Source organism: Ochotona princeps, chromosome 27 (genome assembly GCF_030435755.1).
Source record: "Ochotona princeps isolate mOchPri1 chromosome 27, mOchPri1.hap1, whole genome shotgun sequence".
NCBI classification, from domain to species: domain Eukaryota; kingdom Metazoa; phylum Chordata; class Mammalia; order Lagomorpha; family Ochotonidae; genus Ochotona; species Ochotona princeps.
Window position 1 is genome coordinate 27,761,149 of NC_080858.1, and position 20,940 is coordinate 27,782,088.

Here is a 20,940-nt window from a genome sequence, read left to right on the forward strand (position 1 = left end):
GCAGGGCTGATTCACATTGAGACAGAGATGGGGGCAGGGCGCAACAGCCCCAGGAGGGTGGAGGGTTCCACCAGGAACTGGGTCAGCCTTCAGGAAGAGGGCTCTGGGCAAATGTGGAGCAGAGAAGATGGCTGAATTGCAGGGGTGACCTGTCCAGACATCTGCATGTTCTTCCTGGGTTCCTGCAGCCGAAGCCTAGCAGGGATCTCTCTGGGGCAGTGGGAACCAACATAGGGCTGTTCCCAACAGTATGGCCAGGCCTGCCGCTCTCCACACTGGACATAGCCTGAGGACAGCGATGCTGGGCCTGCCGCCCTCCACGCTGGATGTTGTCCAAGGGACAGGGACACCGGCTCGTGGCAGGGTGCTGGGATGTCTCCCACAGGAGGGGAACTGCAGGGCCAGGCCTCCAGGCAGGAGTGGTAGTGTCCTTTACCTTTCTCCAAAGCAGAAACCCCCTGTGTTGGGTACATGAGTCAGAGTCTCCCCTGCCACCTCTTCAGACTGGCCTCCAGCCCGCCTGGGCCCCCAACCCCTTCCTTAGACCAGGTGACAGAGGGCGCGCATCCAGGCCCTGCACCTGGACAGGTGAGCAGTCAGAGATACAAGAGGTGGTACTGGACACTCTGGCTGGCCATTTGGGGTAAGGGGCCAGTGGGGTGCAGGGGAGGGTGGGCGAGGTCAGGAGAGCTCATTGCCGAAGACCTCGAGCACCAGGGGTGTGAGCTTGATGCTGCTGCCTGGCTGAAAAGACAGACAGCGGTACTGCTTGGAGTGCTCCTCGTTGAGGCTGCGCAGGTCAGCTAGCTTCTGGATCATCTTGGCATAGAGCAAGTGGCTGCCGGGCGGTGGGTGGTGGCAGCGGATATAGGTCTGCAGGGTGGTGGACAGGCGGTCCTGGATGGCCTCCACCAACTGGGTGTCCTGCACTCCAGGACGATCTGGCCACAAGAAAGGTGAACACACAGAGGCTCAAGCTGAAGCTCGCCCACTTGACAACTCGCTTGGTTTGTCCCTCGCCTCCGGACTGCCAAAGCCACCCCACTGCCCTCAGTTGAGGCTCAGGTCATCCAGGGGCCCTGCCATGTCCTTTCCTGCTGCTGCTGTCCATCTGTCCACCTGTCCTGGTACTAGGTGTTCACACCCCATTTGTCTGTCCTACTCCTGGGCTGCACCTTCCCCTCTGGGTCTCCTCTGCCTGGTTCCCCAGCTGGGCCCTGCCTCACAGAGACGCTCACTCAGAGGTGCCCTCTGCTTGCCCAGGGCCCATCAGCCTTCCTCCCTTTATCACACCCCTGGCAGCATCTGGGGAAGGCCTCCTCCCAGACTTCTGGGCCACCCTTCTGGGTGCTGCCTGGTGCTGTCCCCTATGCCTGGCATATCGTCCGGACTGAACCCTCACTGCCGAGGGTGCTACAGCATTTGGTCACACAGACCTGGAGCGCATCTGAGCCCAGGGCTCAGAAATGTCTTCCTCAGCTGTTCCCTGTCCTGCCCTCAAAGCCTGCTCCAGCCTCCTCCAGCAGGCTCAGCCAGCAGCCCCTGCCCATGCCCGCTTCCCTCACCCGGTGACACAATACAGATGGCCATGAGCAGAACGTGCTCCTCCTCATGCAGGTTCAGCTTCTTCAGCCCCACTTGAAACTTGACAAGGGGCTCAATGAGCTCCAGGCTGTGTCCAGCTGCAAGAGACAGGGGTGGGTGCCATGGGCAAGGCTGCGGATGCCCAAGTCCCCTCCTAAGCCGCTCAGCCCCGCCTTCCGTGCTCGCACGCACCTTTGGTGACATCGTTGATGTTGTACTTGTAGTCCTGACTGCCACAGTCCCAGGACATGTCATCCATGGTGAAGGACTGGTTGGAGCGTAGCATGATGACCTCGATGGCGCTGGACTTGAGCAGCACTATCTGGTCATCGGAGGTCAGGTCCCTGTGGGGCGTGGGGAGGGCTAGCACAGGCTGCTGAGTGCATCTGCCAGCAGCCGGGAACCCATGGGCCATGAGGAACCCGGGCCGGGCCACTGGGCACGGAGGAGGAGAACTTCCTGTCTGGCTGTCTGCGGGGTCCTGCTTGTGGCATCCAGAGCTGGGTCCCTCAGTGCTGAGTCACTGGGCAGAGGTGCGGGGATGGTTCCAGAGCATGGCCAGAAGGAGCTGGCCCAGGAGCCAGGGCCAGCTTCTCCGCCTCCCCTCTCGGAGCACCACTGGGTGCCAGGACCCGAGTTCTTGGTGTCTCGGCGAGAAGCCCCAGTGAGCCTCGCATCCTCTGTGAGCCCCCCAGTGCTCGCCCCAGGCTCAACCCTATGTTCTATGATGAGAGCTGACTGTGCCCCTCAGGCCAGCAAGACAGCCTTCCAGAGATCTTCAGAAAATTCAGAAAACAAACAAACACAAAAGCAGACTTCACTCAGTGCTGGGTGGGCTCCCTTTTGCCGTTCTGTGAGTGAGTGAACGAGCACATGCATGTTTACGACTCTGCAGCCACTTCCTGCACCAGCCAGGCCTGGGCAAGTCTAGCACTGGACATTTGTCTGTGGACACATGGCCCCCTGCAGTTCCTGGTGTCACAGGCCCAAAGCGAGGGAGGCCTCTGTACACTGCCCACCTGCAACAGATCGCAGACATGCGTGCTGTGTGGGGCCTATGACTGTAGCGTGTCTAGATGTGGCTCGTAGAGGGTGGTGACTGATACATGGTGGTGTGCAGGCATGATACATGTAAATGGTGAGTATGACACAAGGCAGAATATGCAGATGTCATGGGATATGTAGTGGCATGACCTGTGGCAGTATGTACACATGTGGTGTATGTGCTGTGTGGGGCATGTTCAAGCATGGTAGTATGATGTGCATGGTAATGGTGATGAGCGTAACATGTGGGATGTGTGCCGTGTGGTGATTGTGACACATGGTGGTATGTAAAGGGATGGTGAGTGTGACGTGTGGTGGTGTGACATGTGGTAGTTGTTGTAGTGGTATGTGTGCATGGCAGCATATGCAGGTGTGGTGGTGTGACATGTGGTAGTTGTGGTTGTGGTGGTATGTGTGCATGGTAGCATGTATAGGTGTGATGGTGAGTGTGACATGTGGTGGCATATGCTTCCCATGACCCAGACAAGCCAGTGCCACGGAATCACAGTCACGTGGGCCGGTACTACCACCCACAGCCTGCATGCACAGGGATGGAGCATGGCCATTGTGAGTGGGAGGTGGAGTTCCAGGGAAACCAGTAGGACAGCTCCTTCTGCCAGGCCTGGCGCCTGCCCGACCGCTGCCTAAGCTGGTACCTCCTCCAGCAGGCATGGCCCCGCCCACCACCTGTGCAGTCAGGACAGCCAGAGGCCTGAGGGCAGGGGAGTACTGGCCTCAGTGTGGAGCAGCCCCTAGGGAGACTGGTGCAGGGCCTATGACCACCGCCTTCGGCGGCCCTGGGCCTGGTGCCAGCTGCAGAGGAAGACTATGGGAGCCCAAGGCTGGGGATGGGCAGCAGCAGGCAGAGCTATGCCCACACAGGTGCCCACCTCTAGTCATGAGGTCAAAGCTGGGGAGGCAGAGCCAGGCCAGTTCCTGCTCACAACCATTCTCCTGCTGGCTGGCGGGTGGGGGGGGCACATGCACAAGAGCTGAGAGCCTCAAACCAACAGCAGGTATTTCAGTCAGTCCCATGAAGCTGGCTAAGTAGAGCAGGGAGTGGCCACACCAGCAATCTCCCACTGCTCCCTTCCAAAGGCTACATGACTGTAAAGACACACAGATGTACACGTGTCCACATGAGGGGTAGACACAGTGTGCACAGATGTAATGCAGTGATTTCCTGTTTTTGTTCAACGCATTAATGCAAAAAAAAGAAGGCGTTGAAATGGAGAGAGCACTTCTGGTGCCCTCACATGCTGGTCCACCTGGCTTGGTAACAGCCTCACACTGTCAGCGCGGTTGGAAGACAGCCCTGTCACACCTTCCAGGACTTCTTCTGGATTCCTGAGTGGTTCTACCCTTCTATGCCTGACTTTTTACTCTCTTTACTTGGTCTTGGCCTTACAACTGGGCATGGAGGAATAATGTGGCATTCACAACACACAAGGTGAGAGTGGGAATCAGCATGGGTGCCTGGAAGGACCCCAGGGTGCCAAACTGCTCTGGGCTCTAACTCAGTCACGCAAGCGTGGGGACACAGGAAGGCCTGCACTTCCAGAAGTCCTGTCCCTGTGCCTCAATGGAGAGCAGTGTCTAAGGCAGTGGGAGGACATCTTACCTGAACCCCGGGATCATCTTGGCAAAGCCAATGACCTTCTGGATGCTGTAGCTGACCAGGTCTGCCAGGTGGGGTAGCATGGAGAGATGGGATAGGTCCAGCGTCATTGAGGGGTCATCTGAGTCCTCCTGGCCCAGGTCCAGGCTGGAGAAGCCGGATGGCTCTATCAGGTCTGGGGAAGAGGAGGGAAGAGGAGGAGCTGGTCCCACATTCTCTCAGGGATGCCCTAGGGTCTGTGTGCAGGGTCAGGAACTAGACGTTCAGGGCAGCATTCTGAGAGTGTCAGAGCATCTTCCATGGAGCACCCTGCTCATGGTGAGGGAGCCGAGCAGGCATGTAGACTCTGTGCTTGCAACCAAGCTGAGGGCTCAAGCTTGCACAGAAGGGGAGAGCTGAGGGCACAGTGCTGGACAGGGACATGTCCTGAGGGGCAGAGCTGAGGGCACAGTGCTGGACAGGGGCATGTCCTGAGGGGCAGAGCTGAGGGCACCATGTGCCTGCATACCTGAGAAGGTGCTGAGGTGGTCTGAGCCCAAGCAGCTGGCATCCCCAGAGCAGCTGGGTGCTGGCCTCCACAGGTGGCTGTTTACACACGCAGCCTCGCGGACCGGAGGCTGCAGGAGAAGAACGCATCTTGAGGCTCCCATCCCCCAGGGAGGCCTACCCGCCTCACTCCCAGCTGGCCAGCAGCACACACCCGGAAGTGGCTGAAGTCAGCATAGGTAGGGTCATAGGTCTTGTGATGGGCATCCAGCAGGACAGCGATGATGTGCTGCTGCTCTTCAGACAGCCGGGGCCTCAGACTGTCCCTGAGGGCCTCCTCCTCCTTCCGCTTCAGGATCATCTCCCGCTTCCGCTGCACCTCCTCGTCCGTCAGGATGACTGTGGGGAGCACGGGGGGTGGGGGAAGTAGTTGGCAGGAGGAAGAGAGGCACCCAGCACACAGTGCCTACATACCTAGCTGATTCTATTGCAATGAAAAGATGTTTCCATGACAGATGGTCCAGTAATGGAGTATCTGTGATCTGGACCCCTTCCTGGCAGCTCTCGGAGCTGCAGGACAAGGCGTGTGTGCCTCTATGGCCCTGTCATGCATGTGGGCCTCCTCCCCCACGTTGAAGGCCCTGTGAGATCTCCACAGTGATGGGCATGAGGGGTGACACTGGTCACTTGCCACACTTTCCACCCTGTAGGGCAGGAACCACTGGCCCTCCCATACCTCACCTGGTCACAACCTGGTTCTGAGCCACTGGGCTCAGCCATGGTGTGTACTGCCCACCCAGGGCTTAGCCTTGGCCTTCAAGTCCTGATAGATGCTCCAGTATGCCATTGTGAGTCTGCCAATGATCCCTGGTCATCTGGGGGCCTCATGCCTCACATTGCTGGCTTCAGACCCAGCACTCTCACAGGGCCACAGGAGGAGAGCTGAGATGTGCCCACTCACTCCAGAACACCCTGCACGGCTCTGGCACTGGGTACTCAGAGTCCATTCTGTTCAGGGAACATTGAGGTCCCTTGAGAAGCAGCTGTGCCCTTCTCCCAGGGGATAGACACTAAGACCGCGTGACAACACACAGGTGTGAGATGGTTGTGGGCACCAGACCCCAGCAAAACATGGCCCTGCTTCACAGAGTCTCAAGTCAAGCTGAGAAATTGAGACTTGCTCATGACTACAGATGGGTGCTGGGCTCCCTTAGGTCCCTCTCACATTGCAGGCTAACGGCCACCTTCCCACCATGCACGGGGCCGTGGTATGGACATCAGTCACCAGGACACACACTGACATGATGGTCACCCTGGTCCTGAGACAGGAACACACATGAAGCACCTGCCAGATGCCAGTCTCTGCACTTCCCAGAGACTCACACCCATGAAGGTCAACCAGGGCTGGCATTGTAGCACAAGGTAAAGTGTCCACCTGCAGCTTTTACCAATGCAGGGACTAGACCGTCGCTGGGAGCCCAGATGACCAACAGCTTACCCCCAGGGTTTGGAGCCAGGGAACTCAGGCCTGGTCACATGGCCGCTTTCCCACCCTGGACTGACCAGAGGCCAGTGTATGCCTGCACAACTCTCTCTGGGCAGCGAGATGAGCCAGCAAAGGCTGTCCAGGGTGCAGGCACACCAACATGGCCGTGTGGACACCTTCTGCTGGATGGCTGCCCCTTTGTGCCTGAGTCCCTGGTGGCGGTCACATGGACCTGGTGCCCTGGGACGAGTTCAGAGAGGTCCCAGACCTGGACTCAGGTCCTCACTTGGCCAACAGTCCACCTCTGACCCATTTCTGCTCATTTTCACCACTGGTGGAGGGCCTTCCAGTGCTGCTAGCATTCAGAGTCAAGGAATCTTTGAACTCTGGATCCCATGAGCTAGTCCCTTGGTAGGACCTCGTCAGCTCTCTCCTGACCCAGCCCTGCAGAGTGTGAACAGAGCCCAGAGCCTCACGTGGAGCAGAGTTCTGCAGCCCAGCCAAGGAGGCCGTGTTCCCACTGTGTCCATGCGGGAGTGGGCAGGCAGGGGCAGCAGAGCATGGGCCTGTCCAGGCCTGCGAGGCCCGTGGGGTGAGGCAAGACGCAGACTGGCTCCTCCCCTGGGGCAGCCATGCTGCTGCTGGCAGCTAGTTCCATGGGGACTGGCTGGCAAGTCTCCATTCCCTCTGCTTTGGAAACTCACAGCTTCTCCCACAAAGGATGAGCTCCTCTCTACCCCAAGTCCCATGCTGTACCTCCTCCACACTCTCACCCTCTTTGTCTCCTCCTCACAGGAGGCCCTCAGGCCAAGCTCAGCAGGCTGGGCCCTGACTAGGTCCAGAGTACCCAGTTTTGAATCAGGCAACAGGGCGGAAATGGCCAGGCTGATGACTCTGGTGTCCACTGAGGCCTGTTGGCCATGCTGAGTCCCTGGTGATGGCCCAGGGCCCAGGCTAAGTCCAAGTGTTGCTAGAAGCAGCAGCCAACATAGCCTGCCCCAGAACCACACAGGAAATCCTTCGGGAGTCATCTCTCCTATCCACACCCTCAAGGTCAGAGGTCATCCCTCAGACCTGCGCAAGGGCCGAGTTGTTGGAAGGCTGCAGGACAAGGTCCAGGGCACCCTCTGCCCCCACCCTAAACCTGAGTAACAGAATACTAGGAGTCCAGGCCTGCTAACCCTTCTGCCCACCTGTCTGCCAACCCAGCACTCACATTCCTTCATCATGCCGATGTCTATGCAGCGCTTGAGCCGGCAGGCTTGGCAGTGACGCCGGTTGTCCTTGGTGATGCGGCAGTCCCCATTGAAGGGACAGGTGAACAAGGCCTTCCGCTTCATGCTGCGCCTGCAAGGTGGCAGGCAGATCTGGGTCAGGGCTCCCGGCCTGGGCAGGGCTCCCTGCAGATTGGGGGCCCCCCCGACCACGAGGCCATCAGGCCTTTACTTTCCCATGGCCTCCGAAGCAGCCTCTACTTGGCTTGCTGGTCTGTCCCACACAACCAGCAGGAGCACACTCTCCAGTTGATTCCTGCCTCAAGGCCAAGTGGCCCCAGGGGAGTGAGGAGCCGCCTGGCTCTGGGCACACTGGTGGTACTGCACTGGCACACAGTGGTTTGGGGCCCAGAGAGAGGCCCAGGCCACAGCTCTAGACATACCTGGCCTCCCAGGAACAGAAAGTAGCACATGTGCTGGGCTCTGAGCCCACTCCGGGTCTCCCTCTCCAGCAAATCCACCTGGGGATTCCCTGTCAGGCAGTCCCTGATTCCCCCCAGCCCCACAAAGAAGACCCGCTTTCGTGCCCCAGGGCAGGTGACAGATGTCAGCAGATCTGGCTGGGTGAGGGTACTGACCCGAGAGGTGGTCAGGCAGGGCTCCTGCTGGGACATATGGGAGACTCAGTTCTCTGTGCCTGGCCCCAGGTGAAGGGCCTAGGCGCTGGCCTGGAGAAGCCACGGCTGGGCTGGCCCATGTTGTCTCACAGACCTCCTGTGCCACCCTAGTCCTGGACATAGGAGATAGAGTTCTAGGAGAGTTGCCACAGTGGCCATTGGCATCTCAGCACCATGGGCAGTTGGCTTGGAGCAGGCCTGGGTGACAGTAGCTGCTCGGACACTCAGCGCAGGCCTCGTGGAACTGGAGCTAACAGGAGCCTGCTTACCCTTCACTGCCACGCTGCTGCTGATTTCCTGAGGGGCAGCAGAGACCACAGGCTGTGCTGGAAATGAGTCTTGATCTGGCACGGCACAGTGTCTGCAGGCCACTCCCCAGGGGCCTGAGGCTCTCAGGCGGCACCAATACCCGAGACCACAGTGTGGAACTCAGAGCAAACCCTCGCTGCTGGGCCTGGTCTGGCTCAGGGCTCAGCCTGCTCAGTCCACGGGAATACGGATACCAGAAGGAGCACACAGTGGAGGTAGGGCCTCCACTGACCCCCTGAGATGCTGGCCAGGCCAGGATGAGTGCCCTCGGTGCTCTCCTGTCCCAGGTTGCTCATCACCTGAGCTGCCACTCAGCCAGCTCTGATACCACATTGGCATCAACAGATAAGCCACCTGTGTGTCCCTAGGTCCCTCTGGACACAGCCAGAGAGAGGTACAGGGTAGAGGCCAGGTGGAGGCTGCACATCAGAGGGCAGTGGACTGGGGGGATAGCATGGCCAACGCCAGGGATAGAAGCTGTCGCCAGCTGTGACAGCCAGCCTGAACCATTCCTGGAACCCAGCTCTGGGCCGAGCTGGCACTCAGTGGGCATATCCCTTTGGGCCCAGAGGCTCTGACCCTCCCCTGCTCTCATCACCCCTGATCTGGGTGGGTCCTGTGGCTGGGCCTGAGCCCTGTGGTCCTGGAGAAAACACCATCACATCCAGCGGGGTGGGCGGAAGGGGGGGGTTGCCAGCTAAACATAGACACAGTTTCTAGAAAGCCAGGTCAGAGAGGACACGGATCACCACTCAGGCCAGAGACCAACTCATCAAAACATGGGGATACAGGAAACCACAGAAGTTGGTGTACTGGGCCAGGGCCAGGGAATGGGCAGGGACAGGAGGGGGACTCCCCAGAAGACCAGCATGGGGTCAGGATCAGGCAGGGACAGGAGGGGCTCCCCAGAAGACCAGTGTGTACATGGTACTGTGTCACAAGGCCCAGTATTCACACATTGGCTGGGCCAGCCTCCTGCTCACACTGTACACATATTCTCTCAAGGTGCCTGAATCCAGAAGAGCAGGAAGAAGCAGATCATGCAAGGGTCCGTGGGAGCAAGTGACCAGCAATGGCCTGCATGGCTGGTCACGGAGCAACAGAACAGAGGTCCTGGGCCCCTATCAGCCTCTATGGATCGACTGATCCCTGATGGCCAGCTGCTCACTATAAGGCAAGCATGGTGACTAGAACCCAGGGCTTAACAGGAAGCAGCCCTGTTGGAAACTGGGTCCAGGGACAGTGAGGGCTTGTGACCCTCACCCATCCCTGTACACCAAGGCCACAGCACACAACACAGCAGCCTTGCACCTCCTGCCACAACCAAATTTCACAGACGGAAGTGACAGCAGGATCACCAAGCCACATGGAGTGGACAACAAAAGGACAGAATTCCAATGATGACAGTGGCAGGCAGGATGCAGGGGTCCCAGGACTCAGGGTCATGTGAGTGTAAACTCACTGTGAGCTCTATCAGTGGGCAGGTGGCCTCTTCATCAGGAGTCACACCCAACGTTACTCACAAGTGTCCACCTATCAGAAGTCACACCTGCACACCTGGCGTTCTTCACACATGTTCCCCTGTCAGGAGTTGTGTCCAGCCTCCTTCACACATGTGCCCTGTCAGGAGTCACACCCAGTGTTCCTCACTAGTGTCCTGTTAGGAGTCATGCCTGGCGTTCCTCACAAGTGGCCCCCATCAGGAGTCACATCCGGTGTTCCTCAGAAGTGGCCCCCATCAGGAGTCACATCCGGTGTTCCTCACACGTGTCCTACTGTCAGGAGTCACGCCTGGTGTTCCTCAGAAGTGGCCCCCATCAGGAGTCACATCCGGTGTTCCTCACACGTGTCCTACTGTCAGGAGTCACGCCTGGTGTTCCTCAGAAGTGGCCCCCATCAGGAGTCACATCCGGTGTTCCTCACACGTGTCCTACTGTCAGGAGTCACGCCTGGTGTTCCTCAGAAGTGGTCCCCATCAGGAGTCACATCTGGTGTTCCTCACACGTGTCCTACTGTCAGGAGTCATGCCTGGTGTTCTTCACAGGCGTCCCGTCAGGAGTCACATCTGGCATTCCTCACACTTGTCCCCTTGTTAGAAGTCACATCCAACTTATTTCACATGTGTCCCTTATCAGGAGTCGTGCCTGTGTTTCTCATGCGTGTCCCTTTCTCAGGAGTCATGCCCCTCCTCCCCTCGCATATGTCCGCTCATAAGGAAACACATGTTTATCTCTGTATGTGTCTGTGCTTGTGTGTCTGCCCATGTGTGATTACTTGTTTATTTTTTGGATCAAATGAAGCCTGAGCCAAACCACAGACGTGTTGGTTCCTGAAAGGGTGCAGCTGCCTCCGTCCCCAGGCTAGGAGCAGTGAGAACACTTGGTAGGCTGAGAAGGGTGACAAAGGCAGCTCTGGCCTGCAGGCCCGGGCCTTGCTGACCATGGCTATGAGGTTCCCAGGGAGGACACTCAGCTGCACCTAATGGTGCTGGCATGTGGATGGGAACACTCCTGCCTCCCCTGCTGGCCTTGGACATGACAGGGCCTGCCCTCTTGTAAGGCCCTCCCACCACCCTGTTGTGTGAGGAGAGCTGCAACTGTGGTACTAGATGGAGCGTGGCTCCAGTGTTGCGGAGTCAGCAAGTAGTCCCCTGAGGGCCATGGGTGGGAGGCCCAGGGACAGAAGGGTGTGCAGTGACCCCTGCTTGGCCCAGTGCCTAGATGTCAGGCACACTCAGGCCTGGGAGGCAGCAAGTGAGGGCAGCTGGGACTTCCCCAACAGGCCCCGCCCAGCCTCTGCACTGGCCCATCAGGCTCTGAGAGGCACTTGTTGCCCTGAATGGTTTCCAAACACCTTTGTGCTCATCTGCGTCACCTCCTTAACCTTCACACTGACTGTGTGTGGGAACACAGCGAGGTGAGCCATGACTGAGTACATGTGTGTGGGAACACAGCAAGGTGAGCCATGACTGGGGACATGCGTGTGGGGTCCTGGTGAGGTGAGTCATGGCTGAGGGCATGTGTGTGGGAACCTAACCAGCTAAGGTCAGTCCTGGGCTCCACTCAGGGAGCACCTGGCCACCCCTAACCCCCTGGACATGGCCTTACCTGAAGAAGCCCTTGCAGCCCTCGCAGGTCATGGCATTGAAGTGGAAGCCGGTAGCCCGGTCACCGCACACCCCGCAGATCCGCGGCGCATTGCGGTCCAAGTCGCCAGGGTCAGGCAGGGAAGTGCTGGCTGCCATGGCCTCCATCCCTGTGGGAGCCACGGGCTGGCATCAGGTAGGCCATGGAGCAGGCCCCTGGGCTCCCGTGGGAGTCGTGCGTGGTGGTATGAGCGCCTGTACATGGTGGTGCTGCTGGCCCTTTGGGAAAGTCCTAAGCCAGCTGGTGTCCCCGCCCCCAGGAGCCTCAGCTCCTGGCAGCAGGGTGGATCTCTCCCATCTCACACAGGGCCCAGGATCCTTGGGAAGCAGCCAGCCCCTCCACCACCAGGGCCCCCCAGTGCTCCCTATCCTCCAAGCTGCACCCCCGTATGTGACATTAGCAGATTCCCTGGGGTCCCAGCCCCTGCACTGCTTCGCAGGTCTGGTTGGGGTGTGGGTGTCACTTCTATTTTGCAAGGCCACTTTTACCCCACCCCACCCCACTCCTCAGAAGTAAAGCCAGGGTGGTGGTGGTGACTGCTGAGGGAGCACATACCTGAAGGAGCAGTGGTGAGCAGTCTGCGGACCTCTGGGAGCCTATGTGAGGAAGGAGAAGTTGTGTTAAAGCGGGCCCAGCCCCTCTCAGCAGGGGTCAGAGCCTGGTAGAGGGACAGGCCCAGGGTGGGGTCTCCTCTACCCACTAACACCTGAGGTCCTGGTGCCAGCAGGGAGGGGACTCTCACTACAGGTGCCCCACTGCTCACACTGCCCCTACCCCTGGTTCCAGAGATGGGGAATATGGGAAGAAGATGCAGGCCTGGACCTCAAGAACACCTGTGGGAGCGAGACATGCCTGGGACAGGGCCAGGGCCCGGCCAGCTGACCCTTGGGGAGGTCTGCAGGGGTGGGTCCTGCTCCCAAGCAGGCCCCTCCCAGACCTACCCAACATGGGCTCTGGAAAGGCTGATCCTGTTGACGGAATCTTGCTGACCAATGTGGGGTTGGCCTTCCGACAGGTGGACACCTATGTCCTCCCTTCCCTGATGCTGGGGATACGCAGCCACTTTGGTCCAGGCTGAAACCCCAGGTGTGGCTTGTCAGGTCCCTCAACAGCAGCCCCCAGGGAACATGTGAGGAAGAGGGTATGGTGTACCCAGAGGGATGGCCCGGATAGGTTCAAGGCAGGCAGGGTGTGTGCCCACTAGGACAAGCCAGCCACCTGCGTCCTTGATCAGGGCTCCCAGCATGTGATGTGCAGGGCCCCGGGTTCAGGCTCACTGCACCTTGGGCTAGACCCTCGTCGGAGCCCCAGGCAGGCCCAGCTGGGACGCAGAAGGACCAAGGAAGCCTCCCTGGCTCTGCAGAGACACAGTCATGAGCCCAGGAGGGAGGAGGGTCCACTTTGAGCCTCCTCCAGAGCCCAGAGCAGTCCATGATGGGCTGGGCATCATGGGTGCGAACCAGTAGGACCAGGATCCTGCCCCCCACTTTCCCCCTGCTGAATCTGTCACAGCCTGTGCTTGTTCTGCCTTCCTCTGCTTGGAGTGGCTTCGGGATGTGGGCAGGGACCATGCTCACCCAGACCTCCCTCACCCTCACCACCTCCCAACCCTCATCAGGTGCACTGAATGCCGATGAGTGTGCTGCAAATGTGCCCAGCCACACCCGGGATGCAACAGACACCTTAAGCACCCCATGCCCTGGCGGGGGTTTCAGGCAGTTCTGCAGCCCTCCCACAGAGATCCACCTCCATCCCACCCGCCCTGGGTAGAGCCTGTGTTGGGCACAGGCTGAACTGCCTGCAGCTCCCATAGCCCCAGGCCAGCTCTGCCTACCTGGGCTGGCTGGGCAAGGTCACTCACTCTCTCACTGGGGTTCCAGGGGCCAACACATGGCCCCATTGTTAGAACACACACACACACACCCCAGTAGAACCCAGGCAGCACAAGGGATGGATTCATGAAACCATCGCTCACTAGTTGCACCTGTCCTTCCCTGGCGGCAGAGGCAGCCAGCCACAGTCACCTTCCTGTGAGAGCCATGTCTAGCCTGGGGACATGTCCTGGGGAGGGCTGCTTCCAGGCAGGTGTGGAACACGGTGTCTCCACGCTTACCTGGATGGCCATGCCCACAGTGTGGTCCACAACCCACCACCTGCAATAGTATAGGGAAGAGCTGATGACCCCTAAATGTGTCCAAGCGTAGGAGCTGGAGGTCCTGCCAGGGGCCCAGGCTGTGTGTTCCTGTTCACCGGACCTCCCTCCTGGCTGACTCCCATGCTCTGGGATCTCAGGGGAAGGGGTGGCGTCCAGGGTCCGGGCAGTAGGCACATGGCTTGCTTAGATCAATTTCCACTCCTTATCAGCAACAATGATTCCTGCAAGCTGCTTTTTCCAGTGGAAACTCTGCCCCCAGCTTTGTCAACAAGATCCTGGAGCTGATTAGCGTTCCTAGGTAGTAAATGGGTCCTGCCCATCCCTGCTGGACTGGCCGGAGCCCAGGAGCTGCCCCCATCCTTAGCTGCAGCCCTGGCTCCTTAGCTCGAGAAACCAATGCCCCTGGGGAAGGGATTCATCCAGGGCCACATGCAAGGGAAAGTGCTCCCCATCTCTCACTTGCACCTGCAGCCTCCAGTGAGCGTGTTATGCCTGGGAGAGGGGCCAGGGCCCTGAGGCAGTTTCAAGGGGCAAAGCCAGCAAAAAGACACAGGTCTGGCTCCTCACTGACCAGCTGAAGCCCTGGCTCCAACCCCACGGTCAAGGACTCACAAGAGGACATGGTAGGGCCCGGCGGCGTGGTCTAGCGGCTAAAGTCCTCGCCTTGAAAGCCCCGGGATCCCATATGGGCGCCGGTTCTGGTCCCGGCAGCTCCACTTCCCATCCAGCTCCCTGCTTGTGGCCTGGGAAAGCAGTTGAGGACGGCCCAAGGCTTTGGGACACTGCACCCGCGTGGGAGACCCGGAAGAGGTTCCAGGTTCCCGGCATCGGATCGGCGTGCATCGGCCCGTTGCGGCTCACTTGGGGAGTGAATCATCGGACGGAAGATCTTCCTCTCTGTCTCTCCTCCTCTGTGTATATCTGGCTGTAATAAAATGAATAAATCTTTAAAAAAAAAAAAAAAAAAAAGAGGACATGGTACAGGCAGAGGATATTGTAGAGGGGAGGGGCACATGGCTGACCCGGTCTTCCCACTCCATTTGGGCTTTCTTGGAAGACTAGGTGGGGGATGCTGTCTGCAGGTACCTGCTCCAGGTGAAAGCTGGAACAAACAGGCTACCGGTTCAGTGGTTAGTTACTGGGGCAGTTCAAGAGTGGGAAGGGCAGGCCCTGCCCCTCTGGGGGGCCCAGCCTCTGCAACTGCTGGTGCACCTGACGGCTGAATGTCATGGTACAGTGGGTAAAGCCACCACCTGCAATACCAGCATCTTATGTGGGCATTGGTTCAAGCCCTGACTGCTTCTCTTCCAATCCAGCTCCCTGTTAATGGCCTGGAAGAACATTGGAAGATGTCCCAAGTGCTTTGGTCTGACACCATTCTGGCCCCGGGTGGGCTCCCACTTAGCAGACCTGGCCAACTGCCCACTGTGGCGGCCCCAGCAGACTGCTTGTTCTTCCTTGTCATGGGCCATATACTCTGCCAGTGGTACTGTGCCTTACGAAAGGTGGCTACCCCAGCCACAGGTAACTGTGCAGCAAGTGCCCCCAGCTCCCCATACATTTTCCAGCTTCCCTCCAGCCACTCCTGCTTCCTCAGGGTCGTGGTCCCAGGGGCCGCTGCAAGTTCCTGGATGAGCCTATCCTTGCTGGAACCATAGTGGTTGGCAGTGGCACCACCAGGGAAGCCCTGGGAAGAACAGAACGCCCATCTCAGTCTCGAAGTCTCCACACCAACTGCCCAGAAAGTCACACCTTCACTGACCTCACCTACCATGGTTGTCAAGGCACAAGCTTCCTGTGGTGGACGGAAGTGGATGGTTTTCACATGCTCCAACTTATAGTTGCTGAGCCACAGTTCAGACACAAGCTACTCCCAGATCCCCCATCAGCCCACGGGGCCCTGGCAGGGAGAACCCAGGTGCGTGGTAAGGGGTAGACACTTGTCCTAGATCTGCCCTGGATCTACAGAACTTCTTGAGGTCCTTGCTTACCTTGGAGGATGTAAGTCCCCTGCCATTCTACTCCGAGAAGCAGGGGTAGAACTGGGGTGACACAGCGTCCCTGGCTGCTGTGCTACCTCTGGCCTCAACTGGTGGTGGGCTCTGGCTCTGGCCCTGATGCCTTTGCTGAGAGAGTGACCCCTGCCCAGGTTTGGACCCCAATACAAGGCCAGGCCCAGAGCACACATGATGGCTCGCACAAGCTGATCCCACTGTCTGGACCTCCATTTTGTGGTGACTGTGGGCATTAGGGGTGGCACGTTGGGGGCTCAGGGGTCTTGGGGGAGGCCCTGGCTGTGGTGTGCTGGGAGCCAGAAGCCCTCAGGCCACAGCCATGGGAGGGGTTCTCCTCTCCTCAAGCACTTCTCCAGTAAACCCACAGGACTCATGAAACACTCATAGATCCTGGCCAGACACTGGGCAGCCCCCGCCCTGACTGTGAGGAAAAGAGGAAGGAGGCCTCCATGGGGCGAGAGTGTTGGGAAGGGGCGAGCTGGGGAAGGGGCTCTGGAAAGTCCAGGATGTCTGAAGCCATGGCAGGCAGCACCCTGGATGTCCAGCCACACAGCATAGCCTAACTATGCCCAGACCATGTCCAGGGTCAATGCTCACATCTCAGTGTCTCAGGCCAAATGTCACCATATGTCTGGAGGATTTTCCTGGGGCCAGGAAGTGTAGGAAGTGTGGAGAACCTTGCCTCGGGTGGCCTCTTTCTGTTGACCGGGGTTGAAGCCAGGCTGGCCCTCAGCCTGGGGTGGCTCGGCAGGTAGAGGTAGGGTCTCAGTGGGCGCGCCCCCCTCCCGCTGCGGTGTCTGCATACACCTGCTGGGCCCCTCCACAGGTAGCCCTTAGGAGAGTAGCTTGGAGTCCAGTTCTGTGGAGGGGCCTAACTGGGCAGGGCTGGGTTGCACCAGGTCAGTGCTAGGTCCAAGGGAGGGGCTGAGCTCCTGTGAGCAGACAGAGGCTCCTCCCCTTGCTGTTCCTTACTTCTCCAGGATACCCCCTGACCTGAAAACACCCACAGCTGGACTTGTCAGGAGCTGGATTGAAGTTTAACTGGAGGGAACAGCTTGCACTCTGCCGAGCAGCTCAGGATGACAGGTGGGGCAGGACAAGGGGCTGACCCCCCACCCCCTACCACCTGGCAAGTTCCCATATCCACTTACACGGCCCCCACCACGTTGGCCCCAGGTGAGGTGGGGAGGCACATGGGTGCTAGGGCCACAGCTCTCTGCCCACTGAGATAAAACTCCTAAAACATGTTAGAAAGACTGCAACAACCATAAACAGGGGCTGGGGTCTGACAGCTGCCTTGCACCCTTGAGAGCATGAGGGTCGGCAGCAGCCCTCGTTTGGCCAGCACGAGGTGTTCACAACCCAAGAGCCACACACTTCAGGGGCTCAAGGAGCACCCAGCCTGCTCCAGAACTTTCTGTGGTGTTCTCTTTTGTGCGCAAGTCCCATCATCTGTCCCCTCCTTCTGGTTTCTCACGCTTGCTTCTCCCCTGACACCCACGAGGCAGCACCCGACTGGCAAGGCAGGCATGAAAGGAGGAGGTGGTGTGCAAGTGGCTGTACACGCCCTGCTATGTCTCTAGCCAGCCCCTGCCCCTTGACACAACTGGTGTCTAAAGACGCACCGCCATGACCACCACCACCGAGGACACGAGGACACAGTCCAGGCACATGGAAGCGTTCCTTCTGTCCCTCTGTGTGAAAAACCAAGCCTGTCCTTGTGTGAGACAGAGAGGTCTGGAAAAAGACATCAAGGTGAAAAGACAGGCTCACCAGGCCACACGGAGCTGCAGGGGCGAGTGACCCTTCCAAATGCCCCTGCTCCTCTGGCCCTTAGGGTGGAGGGTCCAGATGAGCTTTTCCCTGCAAGACCAGCACCCATCACCTGTGCCCTGGCTTGCATGCACAGGTTCAAGTGGTAAGGCCCACAAGGGGCATTACCAGCGGAGCCCAGCCCCAGGCATGACCGCAATCAGGGCTGCACAGGATATACTGCCTCATGAACATCTGAGCACATCTGACAGGGCAGCCCCCAGCAGCACCGAACCCTCCTAGCTGACCCCACCCAAATCTTGGGGAGCTTGGTGTTGGGAAAACAGGTGGTGGGCTCCATCCTCCTCTCCTTCCAGGCTCCAGGCCTCAGGGGGGCTCTCCTGAGACACACCCCACTACGCACTTGACCCCTGGGCCACATGCTTTGCTCCAGGGTGGCCAAGCCCCCATGAATTTCACAGCGATGGCATTTCCCCGTGGTGTCCCTTCCCCCACTCCTCTACTGCCTGGCACCCGGTAGGTGGGTGTGCTTGCCAGGGAGGTCGGGCAGCAGAACCTGCCCGCCCCAGTAGCAGCCGTTGGTAACATAGAACTCTGCCCCCAGAGCTTCTGCCCGCTTCTCCCCCCTTGGCCTGGGACCAGCAGAAGAGGAAGCTGGAGCTGGAGGCAGTGTCCATGCCAGGGAGTGGGGAGAGTTTGGGGCTCAGAGACCTGAAAAACAGCTGGTTCTGCCTCAGCCATGACTCCAGTTCAGCTCTGGGGCCTCTGGGCATCCTTCACACAGGGGGATGGTGATGCCCACTGCCTGGGTGGCTGAGAAATAGCCAGCAGTCATGTCTACAACATTCACATAGCATTTCTGTTAAAGTAACCTGGGCTGTTAGGGTTTTCAGTCACGATGTAACATGGTAGCGTCATGGGGTCAAAGGTTGCTGCAGAGCCACTGGGTGGGGCTGGGGGCTGGGTGGTGCCTACGCCCCACCCCTCGCTGTTGAGCCCTTTGGGGCCTGGTGGCCAGGCTGAGGTTCAGGCCAGAGGCTCTCACCTGCCCCAGGCCTGACAGGTGCAGACTGGCTGGACCAGGACTAACCTGAGGCTGAGCGGCCCCTGAGACTGGCCAGATTGCCACATGCTTCAGGCTCCGTGGTGGCTGGTGGACACAAGGGCAGTAGCTAACTCCTCTGTCCTCAGAGTCTGTATGTGGTGTGTCCACCCTTGAGGAAGGGGAGGGATTGTCCGCGGGGATCCTGTTCTTTCCCCAGACTTCCCAACCCCTAACGGGGATTTGCTGTCTACACCCTCTGCCCAGGGAACCTATTCCCTCAAGGTCCTTAGTTGGAGAGGATGCCTTGGGCAGACATGAATCCCACTGCAATTCAGGGAGCTAGGAAAGGAAGGGCTCTACCTGTCCCCAGAGGCTGGCTGTGGAAGGGATGGGCTCATTGGACAGGCCAGCACGTGAGCTCCCACTCAGCCTTGGCCACCAACAGCACCAGTGCCACAGCTGGCAGGCCTGTCCAGGCCCATCCCAGGCAATGTTGTCATTTCAGGAATGAAGTCTGCACCCAGTGTCGAGAACAGGGAGCCACAGGTACTGTCATCTGTAGCCAAGAGGGGTGACTTTTGGCAAAGATGCCACAGAAGGCATGGTGGTGGATGCAAAAACCCTGAGTGTGGGACCACACAGGACCCCAAGGAGGAGGTGGGATTGAAGCAGCCATTGCACACACCCCAGGAGACAGACAGAGCACCCTCATACCATACCAGCCTGAGACTGTGCACCCACAGCACAGCACAGCACAGAATGCACCTGTGGCTGGGGTGCTTTTACAAGGAGCAGTGTGCCACGGTGTACCCATACACCCCATGCCAGGTTCATGGTGGTGATTGACATAGCAACATATTCCAGTTCCCAAGCTGATCAGAACTCCCCCTGGGGTGGGGATGAGGACACCGATGGCAACAGCAGAGGGGCCCCACAGGCTGTGCAGTCACCCGGTGAGGCTCCAGGGCACTGCCAGTCCTCAGTTTACATAGAGCACCACACAACAGCCACAGTGTGAGAACCACACAAGACCCAAGTCCAGGGGGCCCAAACCTTCCCAGCTTATTGGCCACAATGACAAGAAGAGAAATCATCAGGCAGGTTTGTGAGCAGTGGGGGCAAGGGACACCCCTGAATTCCAGAGGCGCTTCTGACAAAGACAGCTTTCTGAACTGTGGACCCAGAGACTTCAGACCCCTTTCCCCATTGTTGAATTTGAGTCTTGAATACTGCATGACGCTCAGTAGGTCTTATCCATACCTGCACCCAGTCCTGTAGGATGTCTGGCACACAGTAGGCTCTGTTTGTATCTGAACCCAGTCCTGAAGGGTGCCCAGTGCACAGTGGGCTCTTGTCCATATTTGAATCAGTCCTGAAGGGTGCCCAGTGCACAGTGGGCTCTTGCCCATGTCTGCACCCAGTCCTGAAGGGTGCCCAGTGCACAGTGGGCTCTTGCCCATGTCTGCACCCAGTCCTGAGGGGTGCCTGGCATGTAGCAGGTTCTTGGCCTGCTTCCGAGTGACTGTTGGAACTGTTTTCAGGGCCTGTACTATGCCAGGCACCTGACTAATCCTCACACAATCCAACACAGGAGCTGTTATTACCCCCAGTCTACAGATAAGACTAGATTGGAAGGATTAAGAAACTTGCCCAAAGTCATGTTGGAAACGAGGAGCCCAGGAGGTGAACCCCACTGTGCCTCCATCAGATCCGGACTCCTCTTGTGGACCCAGCGTCAGGACAGCCCCTTCTGCGGTCTCAGGATTTATCTGTACACCTGTGCTGGGCAGAGTTGGAAGGATTCACGCAGGCACAACCAGAGGAAAGACATCAAAGGAAGTCAGAGGCCATTACTCCCTCCAGGAGCCCTGAACAGGGTTCAGTCGCTTCCCCGTAGGGCTCAGCACACAGTAGGTTCATTGCCAAGTGCCTCGTTCAAAAGGGAAAATGCTTGCTGGTCTCCATATACATACGCCCTGCTTGGTAATGCATCTCTCAGGGTCCATGTGGCACCAGGTGCAGGCAGAGGGGCAGGCACCCTGGCAGCCGCCCCTGCGGACCCTGAGTCTACTCTCAGCTCAGCATGTTCAGACTCATCAATCCTTCTGCTGTGCCAATTACAGGCCTTTCCATGGGCCTGAAGGTGCCAGGCACAGCACCTGTGCTTGTTGGCGCCCCCAGAGGCCATGCCCTGGCCACCCTTTGGTTTCCCCCTTGTGAACTGCAAGCTGTAGGGCTCCCATCTCACTGGTGTTGGGGTGGCCATCCTCTCACACAGGGCCCAGCACCAGTAAGAGCTGGTGAGCCTGGGTCCTGGAGCTGTGTGCCCAGAGCCAGCAGACAGCATACATCGAGCTCCCAGACACCCTGTAGGTTTGGACTGTGTGC

The 20,940-nt window shown here is 58.6% G+C and overlaps 1 protein-coding gene across 1 annotated transcript; it reads right to left on the minus strand.

Annotated features, from left to right (window-relative positions):
- Positions 1–309: 309 nt before the first annotated feature.
- VDR (vitamin D receptor) lies at positions 310–12,327 on the minus strand. The gene is made up of 9 exons (XM_058656104.1): positions 12,120–12,327; positions 11,526–11,673; positions 7,435–7,565; positions 4,947–5,131; positions 4,755–4,863; positions 4,250–4,421; positions 1,777–1,928; positions 1,566–1,682; positions 310–941 (listed from the first exon to the last, which is right to left on the minus strand). The coding sequence occupies exons 2-9, from the start codon at positions 11,669–11,671 to the stop codon at positions 682–684; spliced, it is 1,272 nt and encodes a 423-aa protein (XP_058512087.1). The 5' UTR covers positions 11,672–11,673; positions 12,120–12,327; the 3' UTR covers positions 310–681.
- Positions 12,328–20,940: the final 8,613 nt, after the last annotated feature.

What these genes read in the sequence shown, in the direction of transcription:
- VDR (XM_058656104.1), bottom strand. Translation starts at nt 11,671, where the DNA reads ATGGAGGCCATGGCAGCCAGCACTTCCCTGCCTGACCCTGGCGACTTG. An exon ending in GGCTGCAAGGGCTTCTTCAG is followed by an intron (nt 7,566 to 11,525) that starts GTAAGGCCATGT and finishes GCCACCTTGCAG; the next exon opens with GCGCAGCATGAAGCGGAAGG. An exon ending in CTGACTTCAGCCACTTCCGG is followed by an intron (nt 4,864 to 4,946) that starts GTGTGTGCTGCT and finishes CTTCTCCTGCAG; the next exon opens with CCTCCGGTCCGCGAGGCTGC.